Below are 11,543 nucleotides of genomic sequence, written 5' to 3'. Positions count from 1 at the left end.
AGGTCACCGGTGGCCCACGTGCCAGGCACAAGACACTGAGGGGAGATGCTCCGCAGGCCAGGGCCCTGGCAGCCAGCAGCGCTCCGCGCAGACTCCCCGGCCCCCGCGCGCAGGGACCCTGCTGGGAGCCCCGCCCCGTAGCCCGAGCGCACGGCCGCCCCGCCCCGCGCCGCGCCGCGCCGCTGCCTCCTCGCGCCTCCCCCATCCCTCCCGCGGCTGCGCGGGGTCCTCCTGCCCGCTAGGTGGGGCGCTGGCGGCTCTGTGCGCGTGCTCGCGGCCGGTGCCGCACGGAGGTGATGGGCGCCAGGGTGACTCGTGTGTTCCGCAACTTCAACCTGGAGAGCCGGGCCACCCGCGAGATCAGCAAGGAGAAGCCCACGTCCGCCCCCCGCCACCCCGTCGCCAGGCCGGGCCCGCTGCCCGGTGAGTGCCCGCGGCCGGCGCTGCGCCCCAAGGCCACGGGGGAAGGACCTAGGGAGCGAGAACGTGGGGGGGGGGGCGGGGTTATAGGGGGCGGGGGGAACGGGGTGTGTGTGTGTGGTGGGGGGTGGTTACACGCTGCGCGTGCGGGGGGTTACGGGGCAGTAGGGCGCGCGCGTTCCTGGGGCGGGGGGATTATGAGGGCCGGGCGCGTGCGCGGAGTGGTGGTGGAGGCCTGGGGGTTTCTGGGGCGGGGCGGTGCAGGGTATGTGCCAGGGGCGGGGGTTCCGGGGGTGGGATGCAGGGTATGGACATGGGGGAGGGCGGGCAGGATGCAGGGCGTGAGGGGGTTACGCAGGGTATGGGGGGTTACGAGGGGGTGGGATGCAGGGTATTGGGGGGCTATGGGGGGTGGGGTGGGATGGGATGGCATGGCACGGCACATCTACAGTGGCACAGCTGTGGTGCTTTTTTCAGAGTAGCAGCCGTGTTAGTCTGTAGCCGCAAAAAAGAAAAGGAGTACTTGTGGCAACTTAGAGAATAACACATTTATTTGAGCATAAACTTTCGTGAGCTACAGTTCACTTCATCGGATGCATTGAGTGGTACTGCCACTGTAACACTAGTATAGGTGCTTCCTACAACCATGGAAGGGTTTTTTCCATCAGTGTAGTTAATCCACCTCTCCAAGAAGTGGTAGGTAGGTCATTGGAAGAATTCCCAGCTGTGTCTACACTGAGTGTTAGGTTGAGCTAATTATGTCATGTAGGGCATTTTTCACAGCCCCTGAGCGATGTAGCTTGATTGATATAATTTTCAGGTGTATACTAGGCCTCACCGTTTAGTATTGCACTTTCTTTTCGTGAATAGGCATAATTGATTCTCCTTTCCCTGTGTACAAGACAACATTAAGTATTGTGAATATCAGAACTAATGCAAAAATGAGATTTCCCTGGAAGCGTTCACATGCTTCCATTTTCACTTGAGTTGTGTGATGTCTCATGGGTAAGGCCCGATCAAATTCACAGCCATGAAAAACATGTCATGGACTGTGAAATCTGGTCTTCCCTGTGAAATCTGTTTTTTTGTTTGCTTTTACCCTATACTATACAGATTTCACACGTGAGACCAGTGTTTCTTAAATTGGGGGTCCTGACCCAAAAGGAGTTGAAGAGGGATCACAAGGTTATTTTAGGAGGGTTACGGTATTGCCACCCTTCTGCGCTGACTTCAGAGCTAAGTGGCCAGAGAGTGGTGGCTATTGGCCAGGCGCCCAGCTCTGAAGGCAGAATTCTGCCAGCAGCAGCACAGAAGAAAGATTAGCAATACCATACCATGCCACCCTTATTTCTGTGCCTGCTGCCTTCAGAGCTGTGCAGCTGGAAAGTGGTGGCTGTTGACCAAAGGCCCAGTTCTGAGGGCAACAGCGCAGAAGTAAGGATGGCAATACCGTATCATGCCATCCGTACTTCTGTGCTGCTGCTGGCGGTGGCTCTGCCTTCAGAGCTGGGCTCCTGGCCAGGAGCCACCACTCTCCGGCTGCTTATCTCTGAAGGCAGCAGTGCAGAAATAAGGGTAGCAGTACTGCAACCCCCCCCCTACAATAACCTTGTGACCCCCCCTACAATCCTTTTTGGGTCAGAACCCCTACAATTACAGCACTGTGAAATTTCAGATATAAATATCTGAAATCATGAAATTTACGATTTTTAAAATCCTATGACTGTGAAATTGACCAGAATGGAGCATCAGTTTGGTGGGGCCCTACTCCTGGGCATTATAAACCATGAAGTATAAGCCAACAAGAATATTAGCAAGAGAGAGTGATTTTCTTCTTTAAATCTTTTTTCTTAGATGATCCAGAAATCCAAGAGGAAATTCGCAGAAAAGATGACAAACTTCTCGCCTTATTAAAAGAGGTTTACGTTGATTCCATAGATCCACCTGTGCAAGTGAGCATGTCTTCTTTCTGTAATGGGTATAGCAGCAAGCACTTTTCAGATGACAAAAGCAACATACCAAAGCTCATATGATGAATAGGCTTTATGAAGTCTGTCGTCTTTGTAGCTTACTAGCTGTTAATAGATGAAACTGAGCTTTTTTTATTGCTGTTTTGTATTTCATTTGTTTAATAGAAGTCTAATTTCAGGGTCACATTCCTTATTTGAGTGCCATCAACCTTTTTTTGTGCCCGCAGTTTTCCTTCCTCTGTATGAAGCTGTCTGTACAGGCATGTTCATCTGTCACATAGAGACTCCAGCTGTGTGCACCTTCCTTGTGCCACAGTCCCCAAAGTATACTCACAAATTTGGGTTTCCAGAAGTTTAAGCAGCCAGTCTGTGGAAGGGATGGGAAATAGAATTCCTAATGATGCTATAGGTGGTAGAAGAAATTGGAACTTGTGTGGGAGAGGGTTTGTGTTTCTGCTGGAGAGCAAAGAGGCTAGTACCAAGAGTAAAGAAATTATTAAAATATCACTTGGAACTCTGGTGTCCCTTTAAGTGAAGCCATGTATCTGTTTGGGTGAGGAAATGGTAAGATGTTTTATTTATATTTTCCTGTACAATTTTCTAGATTTTTTTTTTCCCATGAAACGGATGAACTAAGAGCAGTTGTCTGTGTGATCTGCATGCAAGACTCAACATATTGACATTAGATTAAAAAAAGTTAGTCCTAGGCCTCTCTTATGCTTGTTTTCAGTTTGTTTATAGTGGTATTCTCCCCAGGATGCGAGAGAGACAAGGTGGATGAGATAATATCCTGACCTGGAGAAGAGCTCTGTGGAGGCCGAGAGCTTGTCTCTTTCACCAACGGAAGTTGATCCAGTAAAAGATATTACCTCATCCACTTTGTCTCTCTCTTATATTTGGCATTTCTGTAGCACCTTCCATCTAAGACAAAATGTTTTTTAGACATATTAATGAATCCCCCATAATGTCCATGTGAGATATGTAAATAATGTTATCTCCATTTTACTTGGGTAATAGAGAAGCTAAAAACCTAATCCTGCACAGTGTCGAACACCTGATTTCAGTGGAAGTTGGTGCTGCTCAGTACCTTGAAATATGTGGGACAAAACTTTCATATGTCTGTTCCTGAAATTAGGCATCTACATTCACATTAACACCTAAATCAGTGGCCTGATTTTCAGAGGTGCTAAGCACCAGCAGCTCCTACTGACGTCAGTGGAAAACGTTGGTGTTCAGCTATTCAGAAAACTAAGCTATTGATTTAGGTGCTGAACATTTGGTCATGGTAACTATTTCTGAAACTGTGGTCTATATAGAACACCGTGCTTTGAGGATAAAGTAGTGTTGGATTATGGTAGTAATTACTCAGATTTCCAAAGGGGTCTGCATCTCCATTTGAAATGTGTTAGGGGTCCACAAATGAAAAAAGATTGAAAACCACTGGATTACGGTCTAAGAAAGAGAGGCAGTCCATGAGGATCAGTCTTCACAATAGAAAAACTGGAGAGCCTCTTATTTTTAATTAAAAGGAAACTTTAACTAAAGAAATAGGCAGGAAATGTGCAGTACACAGACTAAACAGAACTCTGATTGACTTGAACTTTTTTTTCTCCTCCCACACTAGGTAAAAGACAAAGGTGGAAGTATCCCAAGTAAACAGCAGGAATACAGACTTACAAAACTTGGTCATTTAAGGGATCTAGATATTCCGAGCATTCCCAAAGGCAGAATTTCTGTGGTGGAGGTTCTGACTCTTCTCAATAATCATAAACTTTCTCCACAAACATGGACCACAGAGAAAATAGCAAAGGAGTACAATATAGACTTGAAGGAGGTCACCTCTCTCTTAGAATTCTTCATACCTTTTGCTGTGGAAATCTTTCCTCCCAAAGACAGAAAAGCTTTAAAACCTTCCTAAAAGTGATTGGCAAAATCTTGGTTGATCCACTGGTGTCTTCATTTGACACTTCTCTTACACTGTGTGGGAATTTGGTCTCATGCTCTTAAAGGTTGCCCCCTTGTAGCAGTAAAATGCTTTATTTAAATGACTGCATTCTCTGTGTGATTGCTGCATGTGAAAATAATGTATTTGATATATTCTGGTTCATAACCTGTCTTATTTATGCCAAATAAGGAGACAATCAGTAAAATCTGTTCAGGACAATAAATGATCCACTTAAATTGTTCCAGTTGTTTGCAGAAAGTTTTATTTTTAAATAAATATCACCTCTTACTGAGAAATCAAATGGAAAATGTGTTGTCTTTGGACTTCATTCAGCCAGTGTTTTCTAGTGATTCTGCAGCAATCTTTATCATGGCACCTATTCTTATTCATGCAACTAGTCTGCAGGTGTACATACAACACAACAGAGCCACTTTTCCTATAATTAAAAAAATGATAGGAGAGGGTGTTTGCTTCACAAAGAAGGATAATTGCAGGGGAGATAGAATTTTCAAGCATGTCAAGATCTTAAAAGCAAAAGTGGGTGAATTGTGTGGGGGAAATTGCTTTGGCCGCACCTTTAAACCCATGGAGCTGTAATGGCTGCTGTTAAGCTCAGCTACATCCCTTCCATTCTAGTTAGCCCCAACTTTGTAAGTCATTCATCAATCAGTTTATAAACAGCAGTGTCAAGTGGTAGCATTTGAACCTATTGCAGCTTTCCTTGGCTCCTGCATCTTCATTGTGTGATACAGCGGCTCATCTCCGATAAGCATGATTAGTAGATAGCTTTCAAATTCAGCTGGTTCCTCTTTTCTATAAATAGAAATATCTATGGAGGTCCACCTGTTTTATTTTAGTATCCCCATTTACCCATAAAGGGCTTATATATTCTAGCCTAGAAACAGAAATTTAGGTAACCAACTTCGGGCTAGAAATTTCTATAGATCTCACTACTGTAATACTGCTATATTACCATGTTGAAGGTAAACTGCATCCTTCATTGCTCTTAGCCAAGTATGTTATGTGCTGTAAACTAGGCATAGGCTAGTTGCAAGTTGTAAACCTTTTGATACTATAGCTATTCAAAATGTGTAAATAAAGAAAATACTCTCTTTCAGTGGTGATCAAATAATGTGGACTTTCATGGTAATGTGAGAAATGTTAAACTTTGTTTAGTATCTTTTCTGTTTGGGGGGAGGAGGGAGAAACGTTGCCAACTTACAGCTCAGCTTCTGCCTAAGGCCTTCTTAAATAACGTTACTGACTAAGATTAATAACCTTTCTTAAATTTAGAACTTAAAATCAGGTAAATTCTGAAGGAGGGGATACAAACACATCTAGAATATGCTTCTTTTAAAAATGTGCATGTTTTTTTCCCCTACGGGCTTCTTGATTTCAGAAATCAAGTAAAATTCCTAGCAAGACTAACATTAGCTTTGCCATTTCACAACAAAATCCTTTCTACTTGCATTACTAGCCGATTCAAAACAAAACCATTTTCTGCATAGTACATCGGTGCATTTAAATAGGTTATCCATTTGTAATGCACATGGTATTGTAGTATCTGTGTTCTATAAAAAATTAACTCAGTTTGTCTATACATAAAGGAGCCTGCTGTTCTTCACTCTTACCTTTAGCTGCCCTACAGTATACCATAAGAGGACTGCTTTTCTATTGAGTTATTATTCAACTAAAGTATTTTGCCTCTGTCTCAATGATCTCTAAAGTTTTGTGGCAACATTTCCAATGAGCAGGCCTACACTGAATGTGTACCTCATGTGTCTGTGCTAAGTTTTTAGGGTTTAATCTTGCTTGAGTTCTTTCCAGCTTCACTTTTAAATGTGGTTTTGTGGTATTTGTGAGTAGTTGCTAGAATAACGAAACCTTTCACTAGTTGCACTAAGCAAACATCAGTGATCTAATACATCTAGCCAGTATCCTGTCTTCCAACAGTGGCCAATGACAGGTGCCCCAGGCGGAATGAACAGAACAGGTAATCAAGTGATCTATCCCCTGTCACCTATTCCTAGCTTCTTCAGGGGAATGAACAGAACAGCAATTTTGAGTGATCCCTGTCGTCCACTCTCAGCTTCTGGCAGTCTTAGATTCATAGACTTTAAGGTCAGAAGGGACCATCATGATCGTCTAGTCTGACCTCCTGCACAACGCAGACCACAGAATCTCACTCACCCACTCCTGTAATAAACCCTAACATCACAGGCCATTGGGCATACTTACCGCTAATAGTCAAAGATCAATTAATTGCCAAAATTAGGCTATCTCATCATACTATCCCCTCCATAAATTTATCAAGCTTAGTCTTGAAGCCAGATATGTGTTTTGTCCCCACTGCTCCCCTTTGAAGGCTATTCCAGAACTTCACTCCTCTGATGGTTAAAAACCTTCGTCTAATTTCAAGTCTAAACTTCCTGATGGCCAGTTTATATCCATTTGTTCTTGTGTCCACATTGGTACTGAGCTTAAATAATTCCTCTCCCCCTCTCTAGTATTTATCTCTGATATATTTATAGAGAGCAATCATATCTCCCCTCAGTCTTCTTTTGGTTAGGCTAAATAAGCCAAGCTCTTTGAATCTCCTTTCATAAGACAGGTTTTCCATTCCTCAGATCATCCTAGTAGCCCTTCTCTGTACCTGTTCCAGTTTGAATTCATCCTTCTTAACCATGGGAGCCCAGAACTGAACACAGTATTCCAGATGAGGTCTCACCAGTGCCTTGTCTAATGGTACTAACACTTCCCCATCTCTACTGGAAATACCTTGCCTGATGCATCCCAATACTGCATTAGCTTTTTTCACGGCCACATCACATTGGCCGCTCATAGTCATCCGGTGATCAACCAATACTACGAGGTCCTTCTCCTCCTCTGTTAATTCCAACTGATGAGTCCCCAGCTTATAAAACAAAATTCTTGTTATTAATCCATAAATGCATGACCTTGCACTTTTCACTATTAAATTTCATCCTATTACTATTACTCCAGTTTACAAGGTCATCCAGATTTTCCTGTGTAGTATCCCGGTCCTTCTCTGTATTGGCAATACCTGCCAGCTTTGTGTCATCTGCAAACTTTATTAGCACACTCCCACTTTTTGTGCCAAGGTCAGTAATAAAAAGATTAAATAAGATTGGTTCCACAACCGATCCCTGAGGAACTCCACTAGTAACCTCCCTCCAGCCTGGCAATTCACCTTTCAGTATGACCCATTGTTTTCTCTCCTTTAACCAGTTCCTTATCCGCCTTTCAATTTTCATATTGATCCCCATCTTTTCCAATTTAATTATTAATTCCCCATGTGGAACCGTATCAAATGCCTTACTGAAATCGAGGTAAATTAGATCCACTGTGTTTCCTTTGTCTAAAAAATCTGTTACCTTCTCAAAGGAGATCAGATTGGTTTGGCATGATCTACCTTTTGTAAAACCATGTTGTATTTTGTCCCAATTACCATTGACCTCAATGTCCTTAACTACTTTCTCCTTCAATTTTTTCCCCAAGACCTTGCATACTATGGATGTCAAACTAACAGGCCTGTAGGTACCTGGATCACTTTTTTTTCCTTTCTTAAAAATAGGAACTATGTTAGCAATTCTCCAGTCATACGGTACAACCCCTGAGTTTACAGATTCATTAAAAATTCTTGCTAATGGGTTTGCAATTTCATGTGCGAGTTCCTTTAATAATCTTGGATGAAGATTATCTGGGCTCCCAGATTTAGTCCCATTAAGCTGTTCGGGTTTGGCTTCTACCTCAGATGTGGTAATATCTACCTCCATATCCTCATTCCCATTTGTTATCCTGCCATTATCCGTAAACTCCTCATTAGCCTCATTAAAGGCTGAGGCAAAGTATGTGTTTAGATCTTGGGCCATGCTTAGATTATCCTTAACCTCTACTCCATCCTCAGTGTTTAGCGGTCCCACTTCTCCTTTCTTTGTTTTCTTCTTATTTATATGTCTATAGAACCTTTAACTATTGGTTCTAATTCCCTTTGAACGGTCCAACTCTACATGGCTTTTGGCCTTTCTCACTATATCCCTACATGTTCTGACCTCAATAAGGTAGATTTCCTTGCTGATCCCTCCCATCTTCCACTCCTTGTATGCTTTCTGCTTTTTCTTAATCACCTCTCTGAGATGCTTGCTCATCCAGCTTGGTCTACAACTCCTGTCTATGAATTTTTTCCCCTTTCTTGGGATGCAGGCTTCCGATAGCTTCTGCAGCTTTGACTTGAAGTAATTCCAGGCCTCCTCTGCCTTTAGATCCAGTCAGAAGCTTACGGATACCCAGGGCATGGGGTTGCATCCCTGACCGTCTTGGCTAATAGCCATTGATGGTCCTATCCTCCATGAATTTATCTAATCCTTTTTTGAACCCAGTCACAGTTTTGGCCTTCAAACATCCCTTGGCAAGGAGTTCTACAGGTTGACTGTGTGTTGTGTGAAGAAGTACTTCCTTTTGTTTGTTTTCAAACTGCTTCCTATTAATTTCATTGCGTGACCCCTGGTTCTTGTGTCATGTGAAGGGGTAAATAACACTTACTTTCTCCACACCATTAATGATTTTATAGACCTCTATCATATGCCCCTTTAGTCGTCTCTTTTCTAAGATGAACAGTTGTAGACTTTAATCTCTCCTCATATGAAAGCTGTTCCATACGCCTAATAATTTTTGTTGCCCTTCTATGTACTTGTTCCATTTCAGTATATCTTTTTAGAGATGAGACAACCAGAACTGCATGCAGTATTCAAGTTAGGCATACTATGGATTTATATAGTGACATGATATTTTCTGTCTTATTATCTATCCCTTTCCTAATATTCCTAACTTTGTTAGCTTTTTTTGACTGCCACTGCACACTGAGTGGATATTTGCAGAGAACTGTTCATGATGACTCCAAGATCTCTTTCTTGAGCAATAACAGTTAAGTTAGACCCTATCATTTTGTATTTGTAGTTGGGATTATGTTTTCCAATGAACATTACTTTGCATTTATCAACACTGAATTTCATCTGCCATTTTGTTGCCCGCTCACCCAGGTTTGTGAGATCCCTCTGCAGCTCTTTGCAGTCAGCTAGGGACTTAATTATCTTGAGTAATTTTGAATCATCTGTGAACTTGGCCACCTCACTGTTCATCCCTTTTTCCAGATCATTTATGAGTATGTTGAACAGCAGTGGGCCCAGTACAGATTGGCGGACCCCGCTATTTACCTCTCTCCACTGTGAACACTGATGATTTATTCCTATCCTATGTTTCCTATCTTTTAACCAGTTACTGATCTATGAGAGGACCTTCCTTCTTATCCCATGACTTCTTACTATGATTATGAGCCTTTGGTGTGGGACTTTGTCAAAAAGGCTTTCTGAAAGTCCAAGTACACTATATCAACTGGCAAAGAGTCCTGTGGCACCTTATAGACTAACAGACATATTGGAGCATAAGCTTTCATGGGTGAATACCCACTTCGTCAGATGCATGGGTCCAGATGATGAGTGTCACTCTGTGGCTGTTCAACAGCTACTGCATTCATACCCCAGAGGTGGCATCATTTCAGTGCTGGGTGAGTGATCCCTATGTAGTGTTGAGTGCTGTTGCATATCAGCTGTGCTCCATCCAGAGATGTTTGCATTTCAGTGCCAGGTGAGTGATCCCTGTATAGTGTTGCTGTGTTGTTGGGAGGAAGGGATAGCTCAGTGGTTTGAGCATTGGCCTGCTAAACCCATGGTTGTGAGTTCAATCCTTGAGGGGGCCATTTAGGGATGTGGGGCAAAAATTGGGGATTGGTCCTGCTTTGAGCAGGAGGTTGAACTAGATGATCTCCTGAGGTCCCTTCCAACCCTGATATTTTATGATTCTAAGATGTCATCAATGTAGCGTAGGCAGAGAAGGGGTGTGAGTGGGCGAGAGCTGAGGAAGCGTTGTTCCAGGTCAGCCATAAAAATGTTGGCATATTGTGGGGCCATGCGGGGGCCCATAGCGGTGCCACTGGCCTGGAGGTATATATTGTCACCAAATTTGAAATAATTTTGCGTGAGGATAAAGTCACAGAGCTCAGCAACCAGTTGTGCTGTGGCATCGTCAGGGATACTGTTCCTGATAGCTTGTATTCCATCTGTGTGTGGGATGTTTGTGTGGAGAGCCTCTACATCCATGGTGGCTAGGATGGTGTTTTCTGGAAGATCACCAATGTATTGTAGTTTTCTCAGGAAAACTCTACCTACGCTACATTGATGACATCTTCATCATCCTGACCCATGGGAAGGAAACCCTGGAAGAATTCCACCATGATTTCAACAGCTTCCACCCCACCATCAACCTCAGCCTGGACCAATCTACACGGGAGGTCCACTTCCTAGACACCACGGTGCAAATAAGTGGTGGTCACATTAACACCACCCTATACCGAAAACCCACCAACCGCTATGCCTACCTTCATACCTCCACCTTCCATCCCGGATACACCACACGATCCATTGTCTACAGCCAAGCGCCAAGGTACAACCGCATTTGCTCCAACCCCTCAGGCAGAGACCAACACCTACGACATCTTCACCAAGCATTCTCAAAACTACGATACCTGCACGAGAAAATAAGGAAACAGATCAACAGAGCCAGATGTGTACCCAGAAGCCTCCTGCTGTGAGACAAGCCCAAGAAAGAAACCAACAGAACTCCACTGGCCATCACATACAGTCCTCAGCTAAAACCTCTCCAATGCATCATCAGTGATCTACAACCCATCCTGGACAACGATCCCTCACTTTCACAGGCATTGGGAGGCAGGCCAGTCCTCGCTCACAGACCACCCGCCAACCTGAAGCATATTCTCACCAGCAACTACACACCGCACCATAGTAACTCTAACTCAGGAACCAATCCATGCAACAAACCTTGATGCCAACTCTGCCCACATATCTACACCAGCAACACCATCACAGGACCTAACCAGATCAGACACACCATCGCCGGTTCATTCACCTGCACGACCACCAATGTACTATATGCCATCATGTGCCAGCAATGCTCATCTGCTATGTATATCAGCCAAACTGGACAGTCCCTACGTAAAAGGATAAATGGACACAAATCAGATATTAGGAATGGCAATATACAAAAACCTGTAGGAGAACACTTCAACCTCCCTGGACACACAATAGCAGATTTAAAGGTAGCCGTCCTGCAGC

General features: G+C 43.8%; 1 protein-coding gene across 1 annotated transcript; it reads left to right on the top strand.

Annotated features, from left to right (window-relative positions):
- Positions 1–227: 227 nt before the first annotated feature.
- NDUFAF4 (NADH:ubiquinone oxidoreductase complex assembly factor 4) lies at positions 228–4,833 on the top strand. Its single transcript, XM_074946878.1, has 3 exons — positions 228–423; positions 2,275–2,372; positions 4,015–4,833. Exons 1-3 carry the CDS (start codon positions 297–299, stop codon positions 4,306–4,308), a joined length of 519 nt encoding a protein of 172 aa, XP_074802979.1. The 5' UTR covers positions 228–296; the 3' UTR covers positions 4,309–4,833.
- Positions 4,834–11,543: the final 6,710 nt, after the last annotated feature.

The sequence above is a fragment of the Natator depressus genome, chromosome 3 (assembly GCF_965152275.1).
Source record: "Natator depressus isolate rNatDep1 chromosome 3, rNatDep2.hap1, whole genome shotgun sequence".
NCBI classification, from domain to species: Eukaryota; Metazoa; Chordata; order Testudines; family Cheloniidae; genus Natator; species Natator depressus.
The sequence above is the reverse complement of the archived record's forward strand: the minus strand, read 5'-3'. Positions and strand labels throughout refer to the sequence as shown.